Source organism: Poecilia reticulata, chromosome 2 (genome assembly GCF_904066995.2).
Source record: "Poecilia reticulata chromosome 2, P_reticulata-male-v2, whole genome shotgun sequence".
Taxonomy (NCBI): Eukaryota; Metazoa; Chordata; class Actinopteri; order Cyprinodontiformes; family Poeciliidae; genus Poecilia; species Poecilia reticulata.
Window position 1 is genome coordinate 23,287,237 of NC_088831.1, and position 27,987 is coordinate 23,315,223.

At 38.3% G+C, this 27,987-nt stretch overlaps 1 protein-coding gene across 3 annotated transcripts; it reads left to right on the forward strand.

The window, feature by feature from the left end:
- The first annotated feature begins 222 nt into the window (after positions 1-222).
- On the forward strand, positions 223-27,974 carry cerkl (CERK like autophagy regulator). Of its 3 annotated transcripts, none has more exons than XM_081600902.1 (15): positions 223-542; positions 2,877-2,986; positions 7,768-7,998; positions 15,763-15,894; positions 16,285-16,380; positions 16,509-16,572; positions 18,791-18,921; positions 18,998-19,072; positions 22,431-22,608; positions 22,809-22,874; positions 23,854-23,891; positions 24,003-24,108; positions 24,201-24,297; positions 26,425-26,621; positions 27,769-27,974. In XM_081600902.1, exons 1-15 carry the CDS (start codon positions 376-378, stop codon positions 27,845-27,847), a joined length of 1,767 nt encoding a protein of 588 aa, XP_081457028.1. In that variant the 5' UTR covers positions 223-375; the 3' UTR covers positions 27,848-27,974. The 3 variants fall into 3 exon arrangements, with proteins under 3 accessions (XP_081457028.1, XP_081457030.1, XP_081457032.1); XM_081600904.1 differs by having other exon boundaries at positions 224-542; positions 24,006-24,108; XM_081600906.1 differs by lacking the exon at positions 16,285-16,380 and having other exon boundaries at positions 225-542.
- The last annotated feature ends 13 nt before the right edge of the window (positions 27,975-27,987 follow it).

A 27,987-nucleotide genomic window follows, 5' to 3' on the forward strand; every position in this document is an offset into this window, starting at 1 on the left:
TATGAAATATGTCACCGATATCCCAGATTTTTTGATTGAATTTATCACAGTTAAATATAATATTATTCATATAAGTGTTTGATTTATATTTGAAACAGTTTTCATTTAACCAAATAATTTCTGTCTGGTAGGAAATGGGACAGGCGTTTCCCAAAATATTACAAAAACATGTGTGCGCGCCCCTGCGTGTGACCGCGCATGCATGTTGATTACACACCAGTGTGGCCGCGTGCCCGATGAAGCCGCTACCGGTCTCCATAGCGACGAGACCCCGGAAATACACACCGTGATCAGCTTACTGCTTGTTTATCGGACAGAAACAAATTCATATCCGTGGTGTTTTCTTTCTGTCTTTTTTTTTTTGAGCGTGTAAATATGTCGGAGCTTGAGGTTGAAGCGCAACGGGAACCGAGAGACAGCAGCAAGAAGAAGAAAAATAAAAAGAAAGAGAAGCGAAGGGTAAGTGAGGAGGACGAGGAGGAGGAAGAGGAGCGGAAACAAGAGGAAGAAAAAGAGAAAGAAAAGAAAGAAAAGGAGAAGAGGTGAGTAGTAAATGAAATTCCTCCACACGTTCATGTTAGAAAGTTAACATTAAATGAAAGAGGAAAGGGAGGATTTATGCAGATAAGCCTTTTAGAGAATTCTTTCAAAATAAAAGGCTTCTTTCAACGGAAGTGGTTAATGACTTACTTTTTGACACCATGTTATGAATGTTAAAAGGTTAAAACAGTTAAAACAGTTGGGATGCTATATGTAGGATGAAAAGCACATCAACACCGAGTTGATGTGGTTGGAAATTATTTTTTTTTTTTTTCCAAGTAGCTTTTTTTTTCTTTTCTTTTTTTTTACTTTGATGGAACAAATAAAATTTAACTAATAAATTTACTCTGAAATGTCTCGTTCATTTTATATTGGTAGGTTTCAATCAGAATTTCTTTGTTCTTTGTGCACATCTGACATCCATCCATCCATCCATATGTCCGTCCGTCCGTCCATCCATCCGTTTATGCTTACAGGGTTGCAGATTTGTGCATATTAAATGCATAAATTTCTTAAATTGAGACCATTTTTAAAAATGTACTTGCTAAATAAAACAGGTTACATTCTGACTGATTTTAAATATTAAGGGTTAAGAGGTCAAAACACTCAACCTGCTAGCTTGGTGACCATAGCTTTAGCTCTTTTATGTTTGCTAATATTCAAACTGTAGGTCTTCCTCCAACACAGGATATTTTCAATCACGCAGGTCTTTTGGCAGTTCTTAACGTGTACTAAGTTAACATTTATAATTAATACATTCTGGTAAAAATATGTTCTTAATTCTTACTCCCCATGAATTTCTCCTTTAGAATGATGAGAGGAAAACTCATGGTCATAAACTAAGTGAGTCCTCCAATACCACAAAAATATAAGTGGAGTTAAAAAACATTTTCACAATTATCATTACATGTAGGCTGTGAGTTACTCCACTCTATGACAGTGAGTGGGCAATATTGATTGATTGATTAATTGATGATACTCTGTGTCCGTACTTTACATGCACTTTCAGTATCAGAAAACCCTCTGAGAAATCCTTAGGTTGGGGGCTGTTTGCACTGTTCTGTTACTGAACAGCTTGATGAGTGCACAGTGATGAAATAGCTACTAGCTAGTGGTACAAACTAAGTTCCCCACTGTTTTATTTATGTTTGCCTCAGGCTACATTACAAAAACATTGACAAACCTCTGATATTTCTTCAGACACCATTGTTCTTTAACAAAAATGTGTCCAGAAAAACATTTTCTTAAATATGTTGTGATTCTAACTAGGTTAGACATACTTCTGACATTGTAACATGAAAAATGGGAGTATACAGTGTTGCTGCAATCACTGAGCCGCCAGGAAACTTGTTCCTGTGGTCAGGGCAGCATAAAGACACTTTTGAGGATCTTTTATGGTTCATTAGCTCTTCTCTCCCAGATGCCATCCTGTGGTCACTGGGCTGTAGTCGGTGAGGGCTTTCATTTGGGTTGATGATCTACCTTTGTCTTCCTGAACAGCTCATTGTGTCCTCTGGCAGAGTCAGGGTTTTTTTTAATTCGGTCCACTGCGTGACTTTTTTGTCTCAACCCACTCAGGATGTTTTAGAAAATTTAAAATGACTGTACTGCGAACAACCTTGACATTGATGGAGTGTTGCAAGACGTCTTGTTTGTACAGCTCTACAATCCCTCCTACTTTAATGACAGGAAGCCTTTTTGCTTTTCTCATCAGGGAGTTTTGACTAGAAAAGATGATTACTAGCCACTGAACAAAAAAGATTCAATGTCTTTCTAAAATTGTTTATTTATCCCAATGGTAAATTAAATGTTGTTGTAACTCATATCAGCCAACTATCTTCAAAAGAGTCATTGTAGATAGTGATACTGTGGTCTCCAATAGCAGTCAGTCTTGCAACCTATCCAAAGAAGCCTCTGACTGAAGACACTGCTTCTGTAAGACAGCCTCTGTTTTCCCAGAATTCTGGCTTCTCCTGTCGTATAAAAAGAAAACTTGATAAATAGAAAACTAGTTCTCCTCTTGGACCACTCACTTCTCTGTCATTGAAGTTGGTTTCTCTAAGACACTCATCTACATTAAGGTCAGAATTCTGAGATTAAAGACATTATTGTTTTTTTATTTTATTTCTTCAGTGGCCCTACATGTCTTCCATAAATGGCAGTGAGAAGGTCTGACAAAAGATAACGAGAAAGCCTCTTTCATCTGTTTCTTCTTTGTTAATTTGATTGGTTTAAGGATTGATCTATCAGTAACTTTAGTGACGGATGTGTGTAAGTAACATCTGATTGGTTGAAATAAGCTCAAACTCTGTGTGTGTGTGTTTGTGATCTATCAGTGAGAGTGTGTTGATGCGAGGGATCTTCAAAGTGGGGAAAAAGAGCCACGATGTCCTGCTCACGCACACCAGGCTGACATGGACCCCCATCGTACCAGAGAGTCCCACAGGTCAGTCACAATGGGAACAACTCCTATGCTGTTCAAAATGCAATCCCAGCTACATTTTCTAAGAGTGTAGCTGCTGTTGTGATGGGGACAGTCTGTCTGTTTGACACAACCTGAAACTTACAACATTTGTATACATCCATTACACATTCACATCATTCTTCTTACTTAAACTATTTGTGTTCATTGTAAAAATAAGCCCTTTGTTCTAAGAAGGCGTTGCTTATATGTAGATGCTTCTGTGTGATGTATTTGTAGTACTCAGTCACCATGGGATTAATGACAAGTCTGCTGCTTTAAGAATATTACCACACATGAAGTGATTAGTGACCAGAAATTGTTATAATGAAAACAATTTCTGTTGTGATGTTTTTTGTTATGATGTTTGAAACAATAGTCAACGAAGTCCTCTAGGCACTTTGCACTGCACTTTGTCTCACAAAGGAATATATTATCAAAGTTTCGTGCATATCATCAATAATATATTTTACAAGTCAAATTAATTCTGACTTCTCCCAATACTTAATTGGTCTCCCCTGACCAATACTTGATGTCTATTTGAAAAACATTTTCTGTAAATATTGAACTGAAAGGGTTACAAAGTTACAAGTGCCCACAGCTTCCAGTTTCCTCACATTTCTGTAATGTTTTTGTACCATTTTGCTCATATTTAGTGCTTTCCTGTTGTGTGGTAGATTTTTACTTGGAATCCATTCAGACCAAACTGGTTAGTGAAGCAGGATGAAGGTGTAAATTCAATGTGTTTGTGTGTCTGAAGCCAATCTGTTTTGTTGTATTTCATCCAAGCTAATGTCATTAAGCCAGCACTGTGTAAGCGTGTGTGTGTGCATGTGTGTGTGTGTGTGTGCGTGCATGTGTGTTGGCAGCACTAGAGAGCAGTTGGTTCGGCCCGTGGGGGGTTATTAGAGTCTCTCAGTGTGAGGAGATTAACGCACACATACACATAGGCAGTCTGTCAGCACGCTGTGTGTGTGTGTGTGTGTGTGTGTGTGTGTGTGTGTTTCTGTGTGTTGATGAGATATTTCTATATAAATGGATCATCTGTTCTTGTTTATTTCTAAACATAAATTCATCTAATCTATTTCTGTTAGGAAACTGAAACCGGAGCTGTCAGATACAGAGATTAGTTTTGCATTATTGCAGGTGGATAAGAGAGTTTTAAGCCATGGACAGTTGAGTTGTTTTAACATTAAAATCTCATCTGACTTTTATGGTTAATTTCCCCTGCAGTAGCCTTGTTAGTATCCACTGAAGTCAGCTTCAGGTCAATTCACCCAACAAATAGAGAGATGGTTATGAATTGCTGTACTAAGGCAGATGCCTTCTTTTTGTTACCAAACTCTGCTATGAAATGATCAAACCTGCAGAAGAATTCAAAAGAAAAATAGATACTTTAAGAAACATTGTTATTGTCAACTCTTGGATATGGTGTATTTTGATTGTGAAAATATTGGATTTTAACATTTCCAGTTGACTCATAACTGACCAAAGAAGATACAAATTGATGATAATGATGATGAAAAATCAGAACAGAGGAATCTACTTTTATATTGATTTTTTCTGTGTAGCACACTGCATCAGTCCTTCTTTTGACCATGAAAGAGATGATGCAGATTTATTTAATTACTGGTTTCATAAGAAATAAAAAAAATCTTTGAGTTGGTATTCAAGAAAAGGTTTTAGTTTCCCAGACTGTTTTGAAACAACTCTTAGGATTTAGATCACATTTTAAAAGAAGCTCTATGTGACACTGGATCAATCGCAGTAAATTTAATGTTACTTTGCTCTTATCTGAGAAAAGTAAACTCAGTATAGCTGCAGGTATAGCTATACAACTTTGCAATTTGCTTACCAGATTTTCTCTTCCTTTAATCGGTTATTATGAGAACAGATTGCATCAGATTTTACTGTTTTAGTGAGAAAATCTTTTTTGTATTTTCTAAAACCTTGCCGTGGTTCTAACTTTTCTTTGTGGTGTGCATCGAGACTCAGAATGAAAAACATCATTATTTCTCAGGTTTTTACTGGGTGGATTGTTACGACTATGAAATGTATAGAATCCAAATTATTGTTTGGATTTAAATAGATGTTGCGCTATTGTATTTCCTATTATCACTGAAACATTACTAACAGGTAGCAACTTACAAATGGGGCTTAAAATTCAACTGCGTATAAAGTAGATGGTATTTTGTAACCAACATTATAATAACAGCACAAGTTACAGATATAAGGTGTAGTCCAAAGGTAAATGATTATCCTCTGAACACATATGTTTGTGCGTGTATGCTTGTGGGTTTTTGTGTATGCGCGTAATCACACTATGATCCAAAACTCCCTACAGTTACCACATGGCCCGGTCACCATGAGACTGGACTGCCACTGTGTAGTGTGTGTGCGTGTGTGTGTGCGTGTGTGCGTGTGTGTGTGTGTGTGTGTGTGTGTGGGGTGTGTGTGTGTGTGTGTGTGTGTGTGTGTGTGTGGGTGTGTGTGTGTGGGTGTGTGTGTGTGTGTGTGTGTGTGTGTGTGTGTGTGTGTGTGTGTGTGTGTGTGCGCGTGCGTGCGTGGGTGGGTGTGTTGGCACAATGGGTTGTGAGGTCATGATGGGAAACTTTCCTCCATCTGGAACAAACCAGTGCCTGTGTGTCTGCAGCCTCTCTGTCGGCTCCATCAGCACAGATCAGAGTCATATTTTTCTGCAAAGATAAAAAAAAAAAAAAAAAGTCTTTTCTGCTAATTAGATTAGATGGTCTGAATGGGCCATTTATATATTACACTTTTATTAAGTTTTAAAATTTTGGTGACTTTATTGAATGATTTGAGTTTACCAGCTTTCATTCACCTCTTTATTTCTGCCATCGGGTGTTTCTGTCAAATACAGTTTGACAAATTGGTCCAGGTTCATCGAATGAGGTTTGCAGAGAAATCCAGAGAAAAGGTAGAGTGAAGAAAACCTAAAGGTGATCTTACTTGTTGCAATTTTTGGTATCTCTACCTCTCTATTTTAAGTCCTACGAGCACTGTTGTGTTTGCTTGCAGAAAATACAACAACAACAGATCATCTGAGCACATGAACCATGACCTCAACATATGGAGGCTTGGTTCTCAGGGGAAACAACGGTGGATGATTTGGGGTATTTGGTGTTTGATAACAGCAGGAGGGTTGTTCCCACAGAGGAGGTTAATCACCAATAACCATTTAGAACTGTTTCCTGATGAATCGGTCTTAGTCTTTTTTATGCTGTTGCATTGTTTTATGCTCTGTTGTTTCTAATGAACTGGTGTTTAAGTTAATATCATCCGGTTATGATTACTGGTAGCGCTGCAGTCTAGTATTTTTTTTTTTATTTGCATCGACTGCGAAAAGTAAATAAACATTGGCCTTAGCTTAAGAGTTGCTCTCTTCTAATACTCTTAAAGAAATTGTATGTGTCCCAGTATGAATCGTTTTGACAAGTGAACATAAAGTAGGTCACTCTTTAATCTGGGCTTTAATTCTAAATCTGATCATGTTGGTATAAATCAACAGATGTAGATATTTTAGATAATTAAAGTGGATCATTATTTGTCATGAGAAGTTGGAATCTTTTGCCCATCTGCTGTGAAAGGTGTTATCACATGTAGCCTAATACAAATATTTTCATGTTGAATTCATAAAAAAGAAAAAAACTCATTTTTTTTAACACACTGAATGATCTCCCCCAATATTTTTAATGGATATTTCCCAAGGGTGTACCAGTAAACATGCAGAATATTCTGTAGTGCAGCTTCAAAAAGTGACACCGAAACAGAACAGAAAGGACTCACATCAAGGTTGTTCACGCAGCTACAGGAGAGAAAAAAAAAGTTGGCCAAATTTCACTGAATTACTCACCTGTAACATCATCAAGATAAATGTAGACATCAATGGTACTGAAGGAAACTCTGCTGAAGTCCAAATCCAGCTGCCCGCAGCATTAGCCAGTCAATTGAGATGCTTAGACTGGTCGACTGGCATGCAGACAGTAGCGACAACACGCTGGTGCTGTCCTGCCAAGTCCAAACTGTTGTGCTTTTATGGTGCATTCAAATACATTTCGTAGGCTGAGCTTGTCCGAATATCAAAACAACACCAAGTGGTTTAAACCTTTTTTATTCTGAAATGTTATTTAAAAGAATCCTAAAACAATTTTTTTCAGTTTTATTCTTGTATAATCCATCCACGCAGTCCGTTACCAGCTTAAAGAAATCTAACCAAATAAAAAGTATGTATTCTGTGTGTGTTATGAATAAAATGTGAGTGTTATGTAACGCAGTGTGCAACATTAGCTGTGCTGACAGCATCCTGAGAGAATTAGACGGTTTATCTGACGTGGACCAATCAGATTTCAGATTCCCATCCTGATTAAGCCGGATGATTGGAGGATGTGACTGTGCATTAGGCCAATCAATAGATTAGTGAATAATTCTGCAGACGATATTACATAATTAGCTGCAGTTTGACCGTTCTTGTTTAACCTTCATCCTTCAGGTGAAGGTTAAACTAAAGAGAATGAAAATATTTCCATTAATTTCTTGAAATTTATTTGAAGTCACTAGTCTTTTAGAGTTTTTTACTTTATGGTGCAGAATAAACTACTTGACCATTTAAATAAATGGGTATTAATTGTTTCATTGTTGTCAGAGGCGATATTAATTTTATCCGGATCTGATGGAGATGTTGTAGATTTTGTCTTAGTTAGCATTTTGAGCTCACGTGTTGTACGTGCCCACATCTCTCGCTGCAGGGGAAGAGAGTGTGCCGCAGGCAGGCGAGGTGCTGCTGCAGGACGTTTTCGCAGTGAAGGTGAAGAGGAGGCGAATGGCGGGCCAGCAGTCGGGCGGAGCTGTGCTCGGCCTCGCTCTCTTCCACAGCAGGAGGAGAGGACGGAGGCTGGAGGAGGACACGCTGCACCTCCACAACGCCTCCGCAGAACACACACACTCCTGGTATAACACTCTGAAAGAACTGCTCACAGGTAAATGTTTTGGTAATTTTCACAAATAAAACCAAACTGTGTGAATCGAAGCGTGGCGTCACTCTGATGGACTTGCTGACAGTCCAAGCTAAGAGTCGGCTTGCTTGCGTTACATAAGATTGAAGCAATGGAAACATGACTCAGTTCATCTGTGATTGTAAGGTGATTATGCAAATACTGCTGAGTGATGCAGCTGGCAATAAGACAATCACATTAGACAGTGATGTATCAATAAAGAGACTTTGTTTACGCTTATTTAGCCTTTATTGAAACTTTAAAAGATGCAGAAAACAAATGATTCAGTTCCTTTCTTAAATAGGAAAATAAACATTTCGTTGCCTTAAATGCAATAACATAACATCCCTTTAGTGTTTGATCATTTATAGGTAAATTGACTAATGTTTGGATTACTAATTATTAATTGGATAGTAAAAGTTAGTTAATAGGAGATTTTGTTTTTTACAGAATTTGAACCAGGTGAAGCTAAAACTGTCATGGGAGGAGTTCTAGTTAGAACATATTTACCTTAAATATATTTATCATAAATGCAAAATTAATTTTTTTGTACAGTTTTGGCTTCAATTACTACTCCGATTATGTTGTTCTTACAGAAAATTCTCTTTTTTTTTGCATCTGTACACCCCAGTTAACAATTAATCTATAATTAAGTTAGGTGACAATTATTTCAATAATTGATTAATTATGATTCACCCCCATTTGCACCTGTATCAATAATAAAATACAGTAGATAACCAACTACTGAGCACGACCTCAGTTTTTGGCCACATTATCTGTGTTTTTTGTTGCAATCGTTTCCATCAAGACTGTTCACGTTCATTTCAGTGAGATGAGTCAGAGTTACATCAGACAGGAGAGCTAATCTGATAATCCAGAAGAACAAAGACGCACAGATTACACACATACACATTCAGCAGTAGTAACAATCATGCTGTCAGCGCTTGTTGTCTTCTGTTGTCTGCAGAAGAGATTAGCTAAAAAACTGATCTACTTGAAAGGTTGCAGTACATGAGGTAAAACCTTTTTTCTTGGCGGCTGAATGACTGGCACTGAATATCACCTCTCCTCTTCAACTTGTGTCAATGTCTCAGTGCCTTCATGATGAATTGATAGGTTAAAAAAAAAGTAGACGGTGCTTGTAATTAATAGCAATCTTGTAAATAATTATTGGCTAGGCTTTTAACTTGTTCAAACCTTTTCTCAGAACGAAAAATTTGATCTGATTTGATTTCATCTTCCTCTAAGCATTTTAGTCTAATTTTCATTCTTTGTTGAACATCATTACCGTTTTTGGCATAATTATTATTTTAATGGTCTTTTTGTTCAATTTCAGACCATAGACAAAATATTAACACCATGGCTTTGGTCACTGAAATCAACATTACTTTGGTCAGATGAGACAAAACAAAACTACATGCAGAAAGATAACTATGCACATCTCTCTGTAAAACATAGTGTTGGCAGCATCATGATGTGGGGATGCTGTTCTTCAGCAGATCAAGAAATTCTGTACCTAGATGAGCAAAGCTGGTAGAAACCCTAGCTGAATGCTAGAAGCAGATAGATTTGAACTTTAACCTTTTCTCTGTGCCTTACTTTTTACTTGATGTTGTTTCAGTTGAGTAATCAACAAGCTCCGTACCTCATGGGTGTTAAAAGCTGTGGCATAAAGCTTTGGTGTTGTGCACTTTTAATGTAATGTTCCTAAATAGCAGACGTTAGGACTTCTCTGCTTTGTTTACGCAGAGGAATGTAGAAATTACACATTAGATTTGCACCAAAACTTTCTGCATGTGCTCTAATTTAAAAGTCTGCATTAGTTTTGGCGTGAATGCCGACTGAAAGGACTGTGCAGAAAATGTTCCATTACACCCCTACTTAAGGGTGTACCAGCTAATCTATTAGTAAATCAGGCAGCTTCCTCAGCTGCAGCCATCTGCTTGTCAGGAGCTTTTTCGGTGAAGTCCTGGATGCTACTGCGCTCTGAGTTTCCCATGCGCTGATTTCCCAGGTGCACTGTAGTGGGCAGTGCCTGGCTGACTGTTAACTCACAATGGAAATGTTGAAGTGCTGTGTGTATGGAACATGCTTTACATTTCAGCTTTTTTTCTGCTTCTGCATCTATGCTGAGCCCAACAGAGACATTACAAGCAATCATTAAATGAGGAGGTCAAAGTTGACACTCGGGCCACCGTCGCTCCCCCACCATGGCATCAGCCTGACACGTTATCGCTGGTCACCTGTCTGACTGCGCGTCTGTCTGTCCATCAAACCAGATTACCCCTGAGGCCCCCGCAGCAAAGTCACAACTTCTTCAAGGCCGCGTTATGGGCCTCATACTTACGCTCATGAATGGCTCGCAGGTCGAGTGTCAGCTCGAATGGTCACACTGCAGATCAAACTGTGACGGCCTTTGTGACTTTAAACACCGCAGTGTAGGAGTCTATTTCTGCATGTGTGCGTGGATGTGAAAGGTAAACACAGTCAGTCGCTCTGCTGCTCTGCGGACATTAAGCCTATTTTCCAGCCAGAGGTCAGTATGAAAAGCCTATTGTTGCATGGATCTTGGTGGCGCAGAGTGGGCAGTCTCGCCGCCGCAAACACCGTCGCCGCTTCTTAACCTCTAGGTCCGAACATTAGGTTGCACAATGGCGAGCAGAGAGCACCTTGTTTCTTGTTTCCAGAGCGTTATTCTGTCCCGTTTGCTGCGTGAGGCAGCTGCAGAATGCTGTGCAGAAATTGAATGGCAGTCAGAGCTACAAAAGGTAAGTATTTATGCTGTATAGAGACTGTTTCAATACATGCAGTCAGACGACAGAATAATTGACTGCACTTGTTAAACAGCTGAACAGACTTACAGTCCAGTGTTACTGGAGAAAGCCCCAGCAGTGATAATGTGTGGAGAAATATATTTTAACACCATGTTAGCTATAAGTTAAGCACTATGCAAGTTTTTACTGACTTTTAATATTTTAGTGGACATAATCTATTTGCTTGATATCACTTAAATGCTCTTCACATTATAATCCAGTATGCAGCTTTTCTCTAAATGTAAAAAATTGCTTGTCATCATTTATCATTACTGATCTTTAGCTTTGGTTTTATTTGAATTTTCTGCTCCGACGTGCAACTTTAAGAAAACTAATGTCCAAAACTAAGCAAGGAAGGTCTCACAGCTATCTATAATTTCTGCTATTTGCGAACATTGCAGTTTAATTTTTGCTGAGTAAAAATAGAAGAAAGGTGGATCAAACCAAAATTTCATCAGTTTTACTCAGCTTTTAAAATCGTATAGTTTGCCGTACCCTAAACTAAATTACTCAAAGTGCAGATTTAGCACTAGATATAATTTTATAGTAGTTTTTCTTTTTCTTTTTGTCTGAATTGGGTCCTGAAGTAACAGAAACCCCAATAGAGGGGGGGGTTCAGCTTAGTACAATTTGTCACTGATCATTTCCTTAAAATGTTTTTATCAGAACTTAAATCCACATTTAGTGTCTTTTCATCTGCCAAATGTTTAAATTTTCTCTGTTTTCCTATTTTAAATTCATTGCTTCACTATTTAAATGATTTCAGGACATATTTAGAATGGATAACTCCATGTTAGATTATTCGTTTATTACAGGGTCTGCATTTTAGGGCGATGTTGTAAATTGTGCTCTTTCACAACTCGAACTACTTCACCTGGATGTTTGGCGCCCCCTCTGGCAAATGATGGTGATTTATGATGTTTTTTTATAAGATTTTCATAAACTCATATGGCTGATCATACAATTGAAATTGGGACATATTATTCTTTCTCAAAAAGTTTAACTTTCTTAAATTTTCATCCTTTTCATGGTTGATAGATGAGTCTAAAAATACATCATTTTCTTGTATCATGACAATAAACAAAATATTTATTTTTCAAGTTTTAATTAACAGCATATATAAGCAACATATATTGATTATTGTACTTTTTGTGTTTTGTCTTTCTTTTTTTTTTTACAAATAAGAAATCAGTCTAAGCATGTCTGTCTATCAAAATTACTTTATGGCCCTTTACAGCAAGCTTAGCTCACTGTTACACATTAACTGGTTTGTTAGTGAAGCCCTGTGTATCCATAGTGACAGGATGAGAGCAGACTGTTTACTTCCTCCCTCCCCTACTTATTTTACTTTGCTCTCTCTTTATTGGTTTGTCAGGAAAAAATCTTTGTTTTACTGCAACTTGAAAGGGAGAGAAGAGAAATCTGAATGTGAACCTTTGATAACGCCGGCAAACCAGAGTGGAAAATAGAGATGCTTGAATGTATTTTTATCCAGACTGTGACCCACTGACATACACGTACCCTAAGTAGAAGATGCATTTGCTTATGGAGTGTTTAGCATATGGATAGGAGGAGGTGGGAACTGAAACCTAAAACCTCTGTTGTGAACCTGCTATTTCTCACGATCATCCCTGAACGTTCATGTCAGGATGCCAGAACTAGGATTAATTTCTTCCTCAACAATGTTTCGATTACAGCTCAAGCAAATATTTGTGAAACTCTTTCCATCATCAAAATGTATGATGATAAGTATGATAACATTTCCAAAGATTGATGATGCAATTCTGAATGATGCCATAATCAAAGTAATTCTGGACATTTCAAAAATTGTAGCTTTGAGGTTGTGATTATATTCATGACATTTTAAAACACAACCACACATTCAAATGCATTTGTAATTACAATTTTATATAAATGACCAACGCAAAGTGACACACGACTATGAAAGGGAACGCCATTGGCTCTCTTTAAAATAAAAAAAAATCTGAAATGTGTGATGTGCATTTGAATTCTACCTACTTTAATCTGCACTACTGAATAAAAGGCAGTTTGTCAAGTAAAACTCTGTGTTGCAGAAAGCTAGCACTGGAAATACATTTCCTGCTACGCAAGAAAATGTTTTCTTTTTTCAGGAGAAAAATAATAAAGCTAGTCAGAGTTGATGGGATCGCCTAAGGCTCTAAATATATTTCAAACCTGGTTAAAAAAAAAAAACTATTAGAGGCAGCTAAAGACTTCAGATTGTGGCAGAGGCTGCCCGTCCGCAGACCAGTGACCCTAAGCACAGTAGAGCTTCAGCTGAGGGGTTTAGATCAAAGTATAGTCGTATGCTAAAAGTCCAAACCAAAGTCCTCAAGTTTTAACTTAGTGAGACTGAATGCAAATGCATACCACATTTTTGAAAAAGATTTTTGGCATAAAAACCAGAAGCCCATCTATTTTTTTCCTTTCTACGTCATGGTTCTGTTTCAGGTTTTATAGTCAATCACATAAATGACAGAAAATGAAGTTTAAGTTCTTGCTTTAATATGAAAAAGTTGAAACGTTCAAGAGTTATGAATTGTAACAGGCTACTGTAAATACATACTGAACTATATACCGAACATCAAAATATTCATTTTATACAAAACATTTTAGTGCTCATAAAGCGCCAAAATGTTTACTGAAACTCTATAAGTAATAAAGTTAAACTTTATTAATTTAATCCTAATAAAGCTTAACCGTGGTGTTTTTTGAGTTCATGCCTTTATTTGTGACCTCAGGTGGAGCCTCTGTTTTCGTCAACAGCATTCAGCAGTTGAGCTTCAAGTCCTGTGTCGGAAATTCAACACTGATCCTTGACAACATAGAGATTGTTTACCATGGCAACGGTTTGGAAAACCAAAGCAACATGCTACTGACCGAGACCGAGAGACGTCTTCTGAGAAACACATCAGAACTGAACAGAATCGACTCCTGATACTGATTGAGTGAGATAGTGGCAGCTCTCATGAAAGCAAGGAGAGAGAATTACAGTTCTTTAGAGACCCCTGAGGATGGGGCTCTAAATAAAGATGGAAACCTAATTTATGATTTGTGGAGAGTAGAGGTTTTGTAGTTCTTGATTTTGTTTGAATAAAAATAGCTCATTAGCTCATCCAGTATTACTGTCTTCGTCTGTGGCTCCTGAATAATGGAGACAGCCATCCTTCATCAATTCCTTTTACTCATAAACCATAATGAAAAAAAATCTCAACAAAAATAAAATGCAGGGTGAAATACACACTGGCAGTCTTTTCCTCAGTTTAAATATTTCTAATAAGATCATAAATTGACACCAGATTTCAGCAACAATCCAGTTAATCCACACATATAAATAAATGAAGGAAAGGAGAATTTGTCCACAAAATTAAATTATGGGTCAAAAATTAGAATGTCATGAAAATTTTCAGGAATACCTTTAGACATTTGTTTTTCTTTTTTTCTATGAAAATAAGTAATTCACTCAAGAATGGTCTTTTTGAAAACAAGCTGCATAAGACTCCACTGTTGAAGAAAAAGCATTGTTTAAAGCTGGCTGCAGAACATCTGGACAATTCAGTGAAATGCTGTCAAATCAGAAGACCCCGCCACTGAACCCTTTTGAATTAATTTCACACACCTTGTTTCGAGGAACTCTGTATATCACCCCAAATACATAATGCCAAAGAATGGCATACGTCATACTGGCAGGCCTCAGTTAAAATGAAATGAACGGATGAATGTACCAAGACATTCTTGATAACAATTGGAAGATAAAACAAGTTGAAATTTCCCAGCCATTCGACTGTTAATGACCTGACTATTCTCCAGCTGAAAAGCTATGGAAATGAGCAACAATCAGAGTGCATACAGAGGACCCACATACCTTTAAATTTCAAAGACAATTTGTTTTAAATGAATGGGTCATAATCACTTCTGAGAAATTCATATGGCTTGTCTCCTTCTACAAGATATGGCTGGAAGTTGTCATTACCAGAAAAGGCTTTTCCACAATTTCATCAGTTTCTGCAAATACATTGTATATATTTTGTACCAGTAGCTTCATTTGCAGACGAATTTGCTTCGATACTCTTTGGCCGTGTGGATAATTTTGGCTTGTTGCTGACATCTGGTGTGAATTTTATCTCGTCCCCATTAAAAGATTTAAGCTGGAAAAACCCATGACACATCTAATACTTATTTTACCTCCAAATAATACGGTGGCTGACCCGTATAAATAGAGATACAATAAAAAAATGTAATAAATATAGGACAGGATGCTTAAAAACAGCGGGTGTGGCTTCTTGCACTGCTGGGGGTCCGATGTGATGAAGGTGTCAGGTGGCTCCTCACAAGATCTCCGGAGAACCTGGACAGAACCATGGAGTGATGGTAGGAGGTGCACTTTGTGTGTGCAAGTGGGGTCATTAACAGGGCGAGGTCACGGCCTGTTGGGAGCAGATTATAGTCATGAGCTGGATAATGGAGCTGGTGTGTGTGTATTGATCTAAGTTAGTCTATGGGGATTCATAATGCGGTCTCTAAATCTGCCTAATGATGAGCTGTGTGGGGGGAGCCCCGGCGAATGTGTGTATTTTGGAGACAATCCTGTAAAACTACACACACATAGATGCACACACAGTCTTCAGACTTGTTTATATTCAAGAAATGGGAGCTGTAGTCTAAGCCGTAAGAGTTTCTACGTGATTAACTCGTCATTAAAGAGTCGACTCTTGTTCTTACTGGGTTGTTAGGACTAAATTCATTATTTATAGCCAAAAGCCGTGCAGTGTGGTCCCTTTTTACAAATGTTTTGCAACTTACATAAATGTACGTAAATATGAGCGGACGCTGTTAACTCTGCAGTATCAGTTTCGCTTGCTGTAAACTGGATCATGAAGGGGCTCACGGCGGGTGTATCCATGTGTGTGTGCAGGGTTCAGCAGCCGGCCCAGGTATGTGAAGGTGTTTATCAACCCGAGCAGCCACAAGAAGGAGGCCGTTCACATCTACAGAGACCATGTGGCTCCTCTTTTTAAGATGGCCGACGTCCGCACTGACATCACAGGTTGGCTCATCCCGCTGCTTATCTCTTTCTGCTACGCTTAAGGACATTCAAGTTTAGTAGTTTATTTTATTGTGATAAGAATCAGTTCAATTGCTACAGAAATTTGTTCTGTATTGGCATAAAAAACAACAACAATAAAAATATGATATGAAATATCTGTGTGTGCGCTTAAGTGTCCAGGTCCAAAGGTCAAAGCTAATGGCAGTTTCTGGTCGCTAGGTAACCTGATCCTGGAGGCGGAGCTAAGTCCATCTGTTATGACAGAGGGACACAACTTCCTCTCATCTCCTTTCCCTGTTTTTTTGCCCTATTCTCATTTTCTTTTCCTCTATCATCTTCTCTACGATTCCTCCTCTCCTGCTTGCATCTCCCTCTCCTCTTTTCTCACAGCTACTCCTCAACTCTCTCTTTCCCTTCTCTCAGCAGATGGCACGATATCCGTTGTCCCACTTTTTCTTTTGGCAGCTATCAAGCACACACAACCATGTACATCTGACCACACACATGCATGAACACTTTATCTTTGTCCATCTCGGTGACTCTCCATCTGCTCACCTCTCCTTTTTCTCCCTCTGTCTGTCCCTGCGTGTCTCTCTTTCTGTCTGTCTCTGCAGTAACTGATAGGAAGGGTCATGCTCTCTCAGTGATGAAGGAATGCAAACTGGATGAATACGATGGGTCAGTTGTTTCTCTTTTATTTCTCATATTTCTTGATTTTTATGAAATAAAATAAATGTTTTGGAATTGAAGTTTTCATTTTCATTCGGAATCTTGGTTGTTCATCCACAGTTTCATGAGAAAGACTATGTAAAACATTTTGGTAGCTATACTACACTGTTTTTTTTCATGCCATAGATATTTATTGGTACCATTTAGATGAAAAGAAGGTCGTTTAACCCAGCTCTGGGTCAAATATGGATCGACCCGCATTCATTTTGACAGTAGATTTCATTTCCACCCCCAAAATTAAGTTACAGTGGCTAATGTCTAACATTAAAACCGAGAAAGAGTGAGCTAAAACCTCCAATATAAGTGAGTTGAAACTGATTACAACAAGGAGTATTTGGTTTGAAGGATTGAAATAAACAATTTTATGTGCTTTTATGTAGAGCTACGAGAAACCAATGATTAAAAGAAACACATCACTTTTCAGCCCTGAAATAATTAACATTTATTTTTAAGCTAATTTTATTCACAAAATGTATACTCAATATATGGATAACATGGTGTAAAATATTGTGTGTTTTTATTGATATTTTGGTTCTTATTGGTTAAAGTTTGAATGTTGTGCACATTTAGTTCTGTACTTGCTACAATTAAGCCCAACATTTTTCAAAATCCTGGCAATTATTCTCATTTAGCAAAGATGTTTGTTTATTTTATAGGAATTGACTCATACATTAAAAAAATAAGACATAACACAGTGTAAAAAGTGTATCAACTAAAAGATTTTAAAAAAAATTTGTTTTTGTCCCCATTTCATTAAAAATTGCATCATATTAATTATCCTTCTCATTAATTAGAAATCTTTTGACATCCCTTCTTATAACTGCTGAGTAGCTTTTTACGTGTTTCTCTGGTGACGATCGTTGAGGTTGAAAGTCTTTCTTGCCGTTTCCCAGTTCATATGGGGCACTCTGACCGGGCCACTCCAAAACTCCTGGGTTATTTTAAGACATAATAACCCAGGAGTTATTGTGTGTGGAATTGACCAAGTGATTACAGGTGATTTTACAACTCATACGATAAAGTTTGATGTAGTTGTTTTTCACCTTGTAAAAAACTATCTGACATGTCAAATCAGTCGAAGATGCAGCTTTGATGTTTGACATGTATGAGTTTGTGATGCACTGAAGTGAGCCGTGTAATCAAACAGAGGTTTACTGTCAGAGGCTGACACTAAAACACACTGACCCAGACTGATTTCTCTCTCTCACACACACGCAGTCACACACAAACACACCTACACACACACACGCAGTCACACATACATACATAGGTTACATGAAGCACATAGACCTTGTTCCACTGCCTGCCCCAGAGTGAGCTTTAAGAACTGCTTTACACTGTTTCAAAACCTTGTGTTCTTGAAGAATATAAAACTTTTATGAAGCTCTTGTCACTACCTGTGGTTGGGTGTATAAGGGTGTGTGTGTGTGTCTGGATGTGTGTGTAAGCAGCTTTTGTGCTCAGCACTCATGAAGCTTAATGTGCTTAGAGAAGATTAGCTCAGCGTTGCTAAGTTAGCTGCTGCGTTTGTCTGCGTGTGTGTGTGTGTGTGTGTGTGTGTGTGTGTGTGTGTGTGTGTGTGTGTGTGTGTGTGTGTGTGTGTGTGTGTGTGTGCGTGTGTGTGCGTGTGTGTGTGTGTGAGGCTGCACTGGTGAGGATTTAGTTGAAACCTACATTTGCCAATTAGGCTGACTGTCACCGTGGCGACCAGAGTTTCAGGTAATCCCATCCCCAGGAAGAGGGGGAAGGAGGCGGAGCCAGTTTATCTCCTATTTACTGCAAACACAGTCATGAAGATGGAGCGTCTCACTTCATAGTGCTAACATCACACTGCTAAAGTTAACTCTTCTCCAGCTTCGCACAGTTTTTATATTAAATTTGTCCTCCTATATTTGTAGAAGACAAATATAAACCAACGGGCCTTGATCCCAATGTTGAATCATTCATTTTTGTACGAAATACAAGAAGTAAAAAAGTTGACTGAACTATTAACTGAATTAATAAAACTTTATTTAAAACCCTTTCTATGAGAGAGTCGCAACTTTTCAAGATTTTTATTGGAGTTCAAGGAAGTTTAAAGATTTACAAAATGCCTTCACCTTCACAATAAGAGTTGTTTCTGGCATCCACCTGTCCTGATGGAGACATGTCTTCACCTGTCCGTCAGGGTGGTGTGTGTCGGTGGGGACGGATCGGTGGCAGAGCTGTGCCATGCTTTGGTTCTCCGAGCTCAGCTAGATGCAAATTCTCCAGAAAACCCAGTGAGAGCAGCTCTGCCGCTGGGGATCATTCCTGCTGGTAAGACCTTTTCATGCAGCAGAAACGCAGCCGGACATGCGGGAAGCTTCAGGAGTTTTCGTTTTTGCCTCAACAGGTTCTACAGATGTGGTTTCCTGTTCAGTCCATGGAGTCAGAGATCCAGTCACAGCAGCTCTCCACGTTGTTCTAGGTACAAGCCCTTTGTTTCTAACTCAGACCAGGTCAGACTTTATAGGTGGATTGTTTTTTTTTCCAGCTCCTGCACACAGTTTGATGTGTGTTTTAATAAAAAAGATCCCATAAAAATGTATGCGAAAGGATGAATGCTGTTTACAAATCACCAACAAACATCAGTGCAATATATTTCCCAACGAATATTGACTTGACTTCATTTATCTTTGTTGTCAGAAAGCATGCTTGCTTTCTCCCCATTATGCATCACCAGTTTGAACATCTGTGTTAAATACACTCTATCTACTTTACGTCTATATCCTCAGGTCGTTCGGATTGATTTCCGCCCGCAGTAAATCTGTTGTTAAATTCAATTTGTTCAAAACGTCAAGGTGAAAACCAATCAGGAGCTGTTATCGTTTCTGAGCTTTGATGCGATTGGCTGTCGTTCCATTCGAGTGGCGAAGGGACCAGAGTTAAAAAAAAACAACAAACATGCAGACAGATGGTGGTACTGGACTCTGGAGGGAGGAAGCCGACAGATGTCCGACTGTCGGATCGGTTTCACTAAATCACAGGTTTTCCCTGCTGCTTGTGGTCCCCCCCTCCCCCACTGACCTCCTCACCTCTCTCCATTTCCTCTCAGGTAAACCTGCCGGCCAATCGGTTTGAAGCAAGGCGTGTTGTTGTTTTTGTTTGACAGCTTCTGGTGAGATGGTTCATCATGCATAATTAATACTGGTAGCTGGTGTGTGTGTGTGTTCGCGTGTGCGTGCATGCGTGTGTGTGAGAGAAAAAGAGAGAGAAACTGGGAGTATTAAGTGACACTAATAGGAGTAAAATCTGAACAACAGAGAGCAGTCAAAGTAAAGCAGAATGATTTTCCCATAAAGACAAACTGAATTAGGCTTTTATTGCCACAAATCTGATCTGAATTTGCTCATAATTTGCTGATAAATCACCTTCTCATGCACTGTTTTTTTTTTTTTATCTGTAAAACATTTTCTACAGGTCATCAAACTTGGTTTATTTCACTCTGAACCTTGTCTAATAACTCAAAGACTTATTCCCGGACAGCTCATTCATCACTTGATAAAGCTCAGTTGTTTCCTGAGTTAACCTGTTTGATGCCGTGGCACAAAATTTTTGCCTGGTGTTGAGCAAAAATGTTCTTTCCCACATTTTGTCACAGTACAACCACAATCTCCAATGTATTTTATTCAGATTTTATGGGACCCTAAATATTGTATTATTGTATAGTTAAAGGAAAATAATTTTAAAATATTACTAAGTTTCAACATATTATCCAAAGAGAAATGTAAAAAAAAAAAAAAAAAGTGATTCACATTGTTTCAAAGTTGCAACTTCCTGAGTTCAAATCCCAGCTGATGACTTTCTATGTCAAGTTTCCAGCTTCTTTTACATTTAAAAACCTTGATGTCAAGTTAATTTCTCTCACTTAAATTGCTCAGGGTGTGTGTCTGTGTGCCTTGAGTGTGTTTTGGTAAGCCCCTGTAATAAAGTGTCAGCCAATACAGTGTGTCTGGCCTTTCACTGGAGATTCGCACCACGCTCCCTGTGGCCCGAAACAAGACGAAGCAGCTTTGGAAAATGAATAGAAATACGTCAAGCCTGTTTTTCCTGGGCTTTTGAAAGAACTCATAAAGATACAGCATTTGTTTCCCATCTTTATTAATATATAATATAATGTGAATGTATAAGATAATATTAACACTTGTCGTTTTCTGCATGCCCACCCGATCGCTTCTGCTCATAAAAATCTATAATGCAGACCTAAACATTATGAGGAGGGATGGAAATGTTTAAGGTTAAGAAAAAAAACATGTTTTTTCCCCCTCCGTTGTTTACATTGTTTATAAATATTAGACGAGCCTTTAAAATGAGCTGTAGGCTTGATCTCGGTGACACACTGACCGTGTCAGCTTTAATCCCGCTCAACACACGGAGCTCCACTAACACACTGACAACAAGCCATATGGTGAGGAAATCAGATTCAGCCAGAGAGACAGACAGACAGACAGACAGGCAGTAGGACAGACAGGTGAGGAGACTGCAGTTCAGTAGGTTACAGCAGGTATGTGGCCAGATGGCACGCTCCGTGTTTGTGTTTGGTACCGAGTGTGTGCGACAAATTGTGTACACCCTTCTGGAGGCTAATCGAGCATTTTCTCAAAAGGACGTGTTTATGAGTTCATATTAAAGGAGGTTCTTCTTACTCCATTTGCTTTATGGGTTTTTCTTCCTTTTGTCAGAGAGGAAATCATGAGCGAGGTTCTGTGTTAGAGCATTTTATCTGGGTCGCTCCACGCATGAAACCATTCCAGGAACGAAGTGAGACCAGAAGGCGTTCTTGTTTGAGGTCAATATTAGTGGCCGTTGCTTCCTCGCAGCTATATTTAAACACGGCTCCTGCTATTGTAGTTCTTTTTGCTGTGAACTGTTGGCAACGTCAAATTTTAATAATTTCTGGGACAACATTAAACAACAAATATAACATAATTCTGTAAAGCAATTTAGACGACAAATTGCGTTTTAAAATCTGAAAAGGTTTGTTGTGTGTTTGTAGTCGACTATAAATAAAATCAGTTGCAACCAATGACATTCAAATGCCATTTAATTATTTATTTAATAATAACAGATTGCAACTGTGTGGGATTTAATCTCACTATTAATCCAGCTGTTCTGTGAAGGCGTCAGAGGTTTCGTAGAGAACATTACATTACATTCAGCCAAACTCAGCCAATAGGTCCATGCTGGAGGGACTGGAGAGAGCCATCAGGGAAGTGTGCTTTGTGGGTCCCATTCAGGAACAGAGAAGCTGATGAGAACAGGATGGATGGAGCTACGCAGATAACAACTTTGGAGAAAAAAATTTAACCCTGCTGAGGCGATGAAAGACTTGAGGCTGCAGGAGGTTCACCTTTCAGCAGGACAGCGATCCAACACAGCTACTGTGGAACGGTTTAGATCGCAGTATGTTCATGTGATAGACCAGAATTCAACTGAGAATCTGACTCAATGTTCTGCTTACAAAAATGGGCAACAACTTCAGTGTATGCACATCCAAAGCTGGTGGATATTTACCCCCAAATAAACTTTCCTATTTTGTCTCTCACATAATAGCCTCAATGAAAAAGCTTAATTCTGTGGCTATAATCTGTCAGACGTTCAGCTGGTGTATTTACTTTTGCAAGGTGCTTTTCTGTTCAATTTGGTCTTCCTAATTAGGTTAAAGGCTTTGCTTTGTGCTCATCAAATGCTATTAGAATACACCAAGAAGAAAAGGCAACAAAATGTTGGGTCATCAATTTCTTGGAAATGCTGCCTGTCTGAATGTCTCTCCTGTCTGTGTTCAGGTCACCTGCAGCAGGTGGACATGTGCAGCTTCTCGTCCAGCAGTCAGCTGGTGCATTTCGGGTTCTCTGCCATGTTTGGTTTTGGCGGCCGGAGCTTAGCGAGGGCAGAAAAGAAGAGGTGGATGTCATCGTCACGGCGACGAGAATATGCCGTGGTGAAGACCTTGGCCAGGCTGAGGTGACGCATTTTCTTTCCTTTCAGTCATTTAAATGTTTTGCTTCAAAAGAGGAAAGGATGGCGGTCGGTGTCAGTGACGATACTACTTGACCATGTATTTTTCATGGTCCTGTTTTACATCATAAATGAGTTAAATTAAGTTAATTTTCGTTATGGCGAGCTGAGCACGGAGTGTTTCTTTTTCTGTTTGTCTCCATCAGGCCAGAGGACTGCCAGCTGTCATTTCTACCTGCAAAAAGCTCAGAAAGAAGTTTGTTTGGACAACAGTAAGAAGCATTCATAGATTTTCTTAATGGTTTTAGGGGGAATAGAGAAATGATGAAACATTAACATTACTGAATTAAATCAATTTTCTCTGTAAAACATATTTCAGAAATGTAGACGCTTTTCATCGCCGTCACTGATCGCTCCAATGTTTAGTGTAGAATAAAAGCTAAAATTTCATGCCATTGTGGTAAATGACATAAAATTTTCAAACCTCTTTCTTATTGGAAATTGCACAATCTGTATGAAATATCCCAAAACATTTGAAGTGAGAAAATGTTTAAAAGAGATGAACATATTTTAGTCTGTTATTATTATTATTATTATTATTATTATTATTATTATTATTATTATTATTATTATTATTATTATTATTATTATTATTATTATTATTATTATTATTATTATTATTATTATATGTAACTGCTTTAGTCTTATCAGCTATAGTTTGCTTAATGTGTCACATTTAGTTTTTCCAATAATAAAAGGAAACTGTCACCACTAGAGGGCGATGTTTTACATTTATGATGTGATGCGTTTTTGTCTTGCATAGTGCCTGCATTGAAACAGCAGTCAAACTCTGTTTCAACCATGACTTCATTTCACAGTTTACCTCCTTATTCATTGCTGCAAGAACATTTCTAATTGATAAAAAATGTAAAAAAAATTTTAAATGCAATTTTGATCAACCAGTTAAACCTTTTTTTCAGGAGTTAATTTTTACAAGATATGGAATATTAAAATGTGTCTCTGGTTAGTGAGGGGTGTTTATGAAACTGTTTTTTTTTTTGCAGATGTGAACAGTAAAGGTTAAATATTACTTGTATTCCTTGTATTTGTGAAGTTTATGTTCAAAACTAGAACAATGGCTTCATAACTGGTTTAATTGTTGTTTCTACTCCTTTCTTTTCTTTGTATATATATTTATAAATGTCTGTGAACACACCTTTTTAAACACACCCTCCCTCGTCCATTTTCTAGAGAACAGGGCAAAGACAAAGAACTGGACACGGAGTCAGGTGAGGACAGCAATTTGCAAATGTGAACTGAGACCTGAGCGGGTTTAATTTCCTACCTCTGCTAACAAACCCGGCTTTACTTTGGCTCGCTCTGATTGGTCTGTGTTGAAGCAGAGGAGTCTTGGATGACCAATCAGGGTTTGTATCTCAGCATCAGCGTCATGTCTATCCCCTGTCTGAGCCCACACGCGCCTCAGGGATTGGCTCCAAACACCAGGTACACCTTAAACCCTCAGTTTTCTAATAGCTGACTCTCTGACATCAGTGTCTGCACTGATGAACTCTCTCTAAACTTCCTGTTTGTGACAGTTTAGACAATGGCAGCGCCTCACTGATCGCAGTAGGTAATGCTTCCAGATCAGAGTTCATCAAGCACCTCAAGAAGTACAGCAGCTCTAGTGGACAGGTGAGAGGAACAATGAAGTAGCATCAACTATCAGAGCAACTTATGCTAAGGATTAATTCTACATTGCTACATTGTAATTTTAGTGTGTCTTAAAATTTTTGTTTTGAATCTTAGATTTAGGCTTTTAGCATCTGATTTTAAACAGCATCAGTTAGAAAGTCTCAATGCCTAATCTACATACTCAAAATCATGATACCAATGAAATGTTTTTTATATTTAGATTTTGAGATTTTGACAAGCAAAAAAGTTGTCAGTCATATTTCACGGCATACCATCTCCATCACAAATCAGAAACAGCATGAATACTAAACTTATTAACCACTATTATTAAATTTAAGAACATGAAGCTCTAATGCCACGGTAATAATACTATAATAATGTTACTTTGATCTCATAGTACACTATGCAGGTGCTTTGTCTGCACTGATGAAGATTTACTTTGCTCGGCTAACGGGATGCACAAAGTTGCTACATCAGCAGGGCAACAAAACCTACTTCAAGATGAATCCAGCTAAAAATTATTTCACCACCCGAGGACATTTAAAGACTCTGAATATAGCGTTTGATCCTCAGATAGCCAGTAATTATGGTAAAAGTGACAAAATGGCAACTTACTCTCTCCTGACACAGCACCACGTTGTCATTTATACAACTTTCATCCCAACACACGTCCTATGCTGTAAAATAAAATGAGTTCACATCTTAAATTACCCACAAATACATAACATGACTTGATGTTTCACAAATACGGTTCGGTTTTTCACATTTGTACTCACTTACCTTACTTTAGTTTGGAAGACTAGAAACTGTGTGTTTAATTTATAAGAGCCAGCAAACCCATACTGATAATGTAGTTACTACATAGATGTGGGATCATTGACTCAGTCTGTGTAACAGGTAGGGACTGGTATTGATCTTTAATCATGGCGAAATCATAATTTCTTTTTATGAATCCTCTACCATTTATAATTACTCGCGTTACTAATATGCCTTTCTTGTCTTTCTTTTTCTGAAATCAGACATCTGCATTTCGTCCATTTTTTTCTATTGTACAGCCTAATGATGAGAAGTGTTAAACCAGCAGTAATAAACACCAGCGGGACACAGTCAAGAGCACCTTGATGGGATTTTCATCAGCTCGTGACCTCGTCTTCTTAAACCTCCACCTCTTTCTGAGGAAAACAAAATAGTTATCATGCAGATTAGCCTGATTTAGCATGGCTTGCTGTGGCTTGAGAAACTAAACGTTAACCCACTTTCTAAATATACTGACAGTGTGACGGTGACTGTCCAGCAAAGGGAAAAGCACATTGAACTGAGTGACCTACATTCGGTTAGCTACCATGTAAATAGAGAAGACATCAAGTTCAGCGACGACGTCAGCTTCTGACCGACTGGGAAGATTTGAACGTTGAAACTCCAAAAACCAATCCCATCAGTTAAAGTTTGTTTCTGCTGTAAGAGGTCAAATATTTTTATGCTTAATGGGACCTTCTCACTATTGGGCTGTTTCCTCTTAAGGTTCCCAGAGCTGTATAATAAAAAAAATTACATATATATATAAAAAAAATACCAACCAAGTGTGTACATTTCAGAACAATGTCCTCCTAAAACATTATTGTATTATGTTCTCATCAATCTTTTCAGCAATGAAACAACATACCCAACATTTAAAACTTATGTCTGTAAAGTATGTACTTTGAGAGATAAAACAAAGTTGCAAGAGGATATAAACTTATAAACAGGCCACATAAAAAAAAAGATTTTAATGTGAATAATTGTAAATTATTTTACTTTGAGGGTAAAAAAAAAAACCCATCTAAACAAACCAACAAAAAAAAGACAAGTAAGTGACTGCTTGCTTGGTTATTTGCAAATCAAACGGAAAAGACAGAGAGAGAGAAATCCTCCCAACAAACACCTGCACGCATATGGATCGTCACAATGCTAGTCTCTGCTGCCCCCTACTGGCGCCTTGTGTTATCACAACAGAGGACAGTAAATAGGAAAGGAACCCGACGCACCGAAACAAGCAGCTTAACACAGATTTACAAAGACTCACAGTCTTCACCAGCTTAGCTTTGACACACATACGTCCACAGTGACGTCCTGATTGTCTTTCTACAGTTTAGCTTCCCCTTCGTGGAGACGCACTCCGTGTCGGCGGTGAGGATTCGACCCCGATCACTGATTGGCTGGTCTGAGGAGGAGAGCGAAGACGAGGGAGACTCCAAAAATACACCCATCATCCAATCAGAACGAGCCGCTCTGCCCTGGAACATCGACGGAGAGCTGGTGGAGATCGCCAATGAAGTGCTCATCAGGTGGGACTGGCTGTGTTTCAGGAGTAAAACCCAAATCACTAGTGATTCCATGGATTTATTTGAGAAACGCTGTTATGTCAAATGAGGTCAGTTCACCCAAAGCACCGTCTTTTTCTTCGTGTGAGTATAGAAAGGTTCTTTAAATGCATCTGCTTCAGCAAAAAAACTTTCACTCACACCATAAAACAATCAACCACGACTAAAGCTGGCCAGTTTTAAGTAATTCTGAATGTAAAGCAGCTTCCCTGTTGGCACCCTTGATAAAGATTTGTAAAAAGACGAAAAAAGAATCAACTCGGGCAAAACATTTGACTGTTTATTTCCTCACTTTTGATATAATTTCTCTAAACTGATTGCTAGATGAAGTCAGTTTGTATTAAGTCTCCCTTCCAACATCTATAAAGAGGTTCCACAAGGTGCTGAGTTGGGTTCCTGGGTAGCCATGCACATGTGTTTATGTGCTGAGGAGACACAGTCAGACATGCTGTTTCTCTTCCTTTATTGCCTTTTGGAGTAATCACTCTTTTCTAAAGTCTTTTATCCTCAAGCACCCATATTAGTACTCTTCATCCGTTTAAGGTCAAATAAAAATAAAAAAATCCTGTCATAAATATGAGCAGCTTTCCACTCAGTTACGCTCTCTTGTGCTTGCAGACACACTATCTTGGGTTGTGGTTGCCACTGAATATACATTATTAATTGGTACTGGGTTCTTTTAAGTGGCATTGTTGCTGTTGTGTTATTTGTCACTGTGTTTCTCAGTTGCCTTTTTTCTCTTTCTTTCTTCTCCATTGCTTTTCCATCTTGTGTATTTTGATTTAAATGAAACCACTGCAATTTCTAATAATGTTTTTTTTTTTAAGTAAAGAACAGAGAAAACTGTAGTGCTCCATTTGTAAAAGTACATTTGTTAGGTTTCTTCCTATTGCTATTCGGCTAGACATGGTTAAACAAAATTAAATAAATAAATAAATAAATACAAGCAACCTTTGAGCTGCATTTAATGCAGTCATTGTTCAAACTGAAAACATCTTTAAAAAACTAGAATTAAAAATCGACAGACTGATGCCATGTAAAAGATTTTTGGTTGCTTGACTGGACTGCCCCATTTTGAGAAGAATGCATTGTAATCGCTGTTTGTGTTTAGGGTTCATCCGAGACTCATCACTCTGTATGGGGAGGACGTACATGAGGCAGAGTCAACCGTCACCTGCAGATGCATCTGAGAGCGACAGGAAGCGCCGCTCCGTATCTTGACCCAACTTCTGTCACCATGGAAACCAGTCCCACAGACGATTCCTAGATAACGGTTCTTACTGCCAATGTTACTGTGATATAAAGTGATAAAAATTGTTTGTCAGCTAAT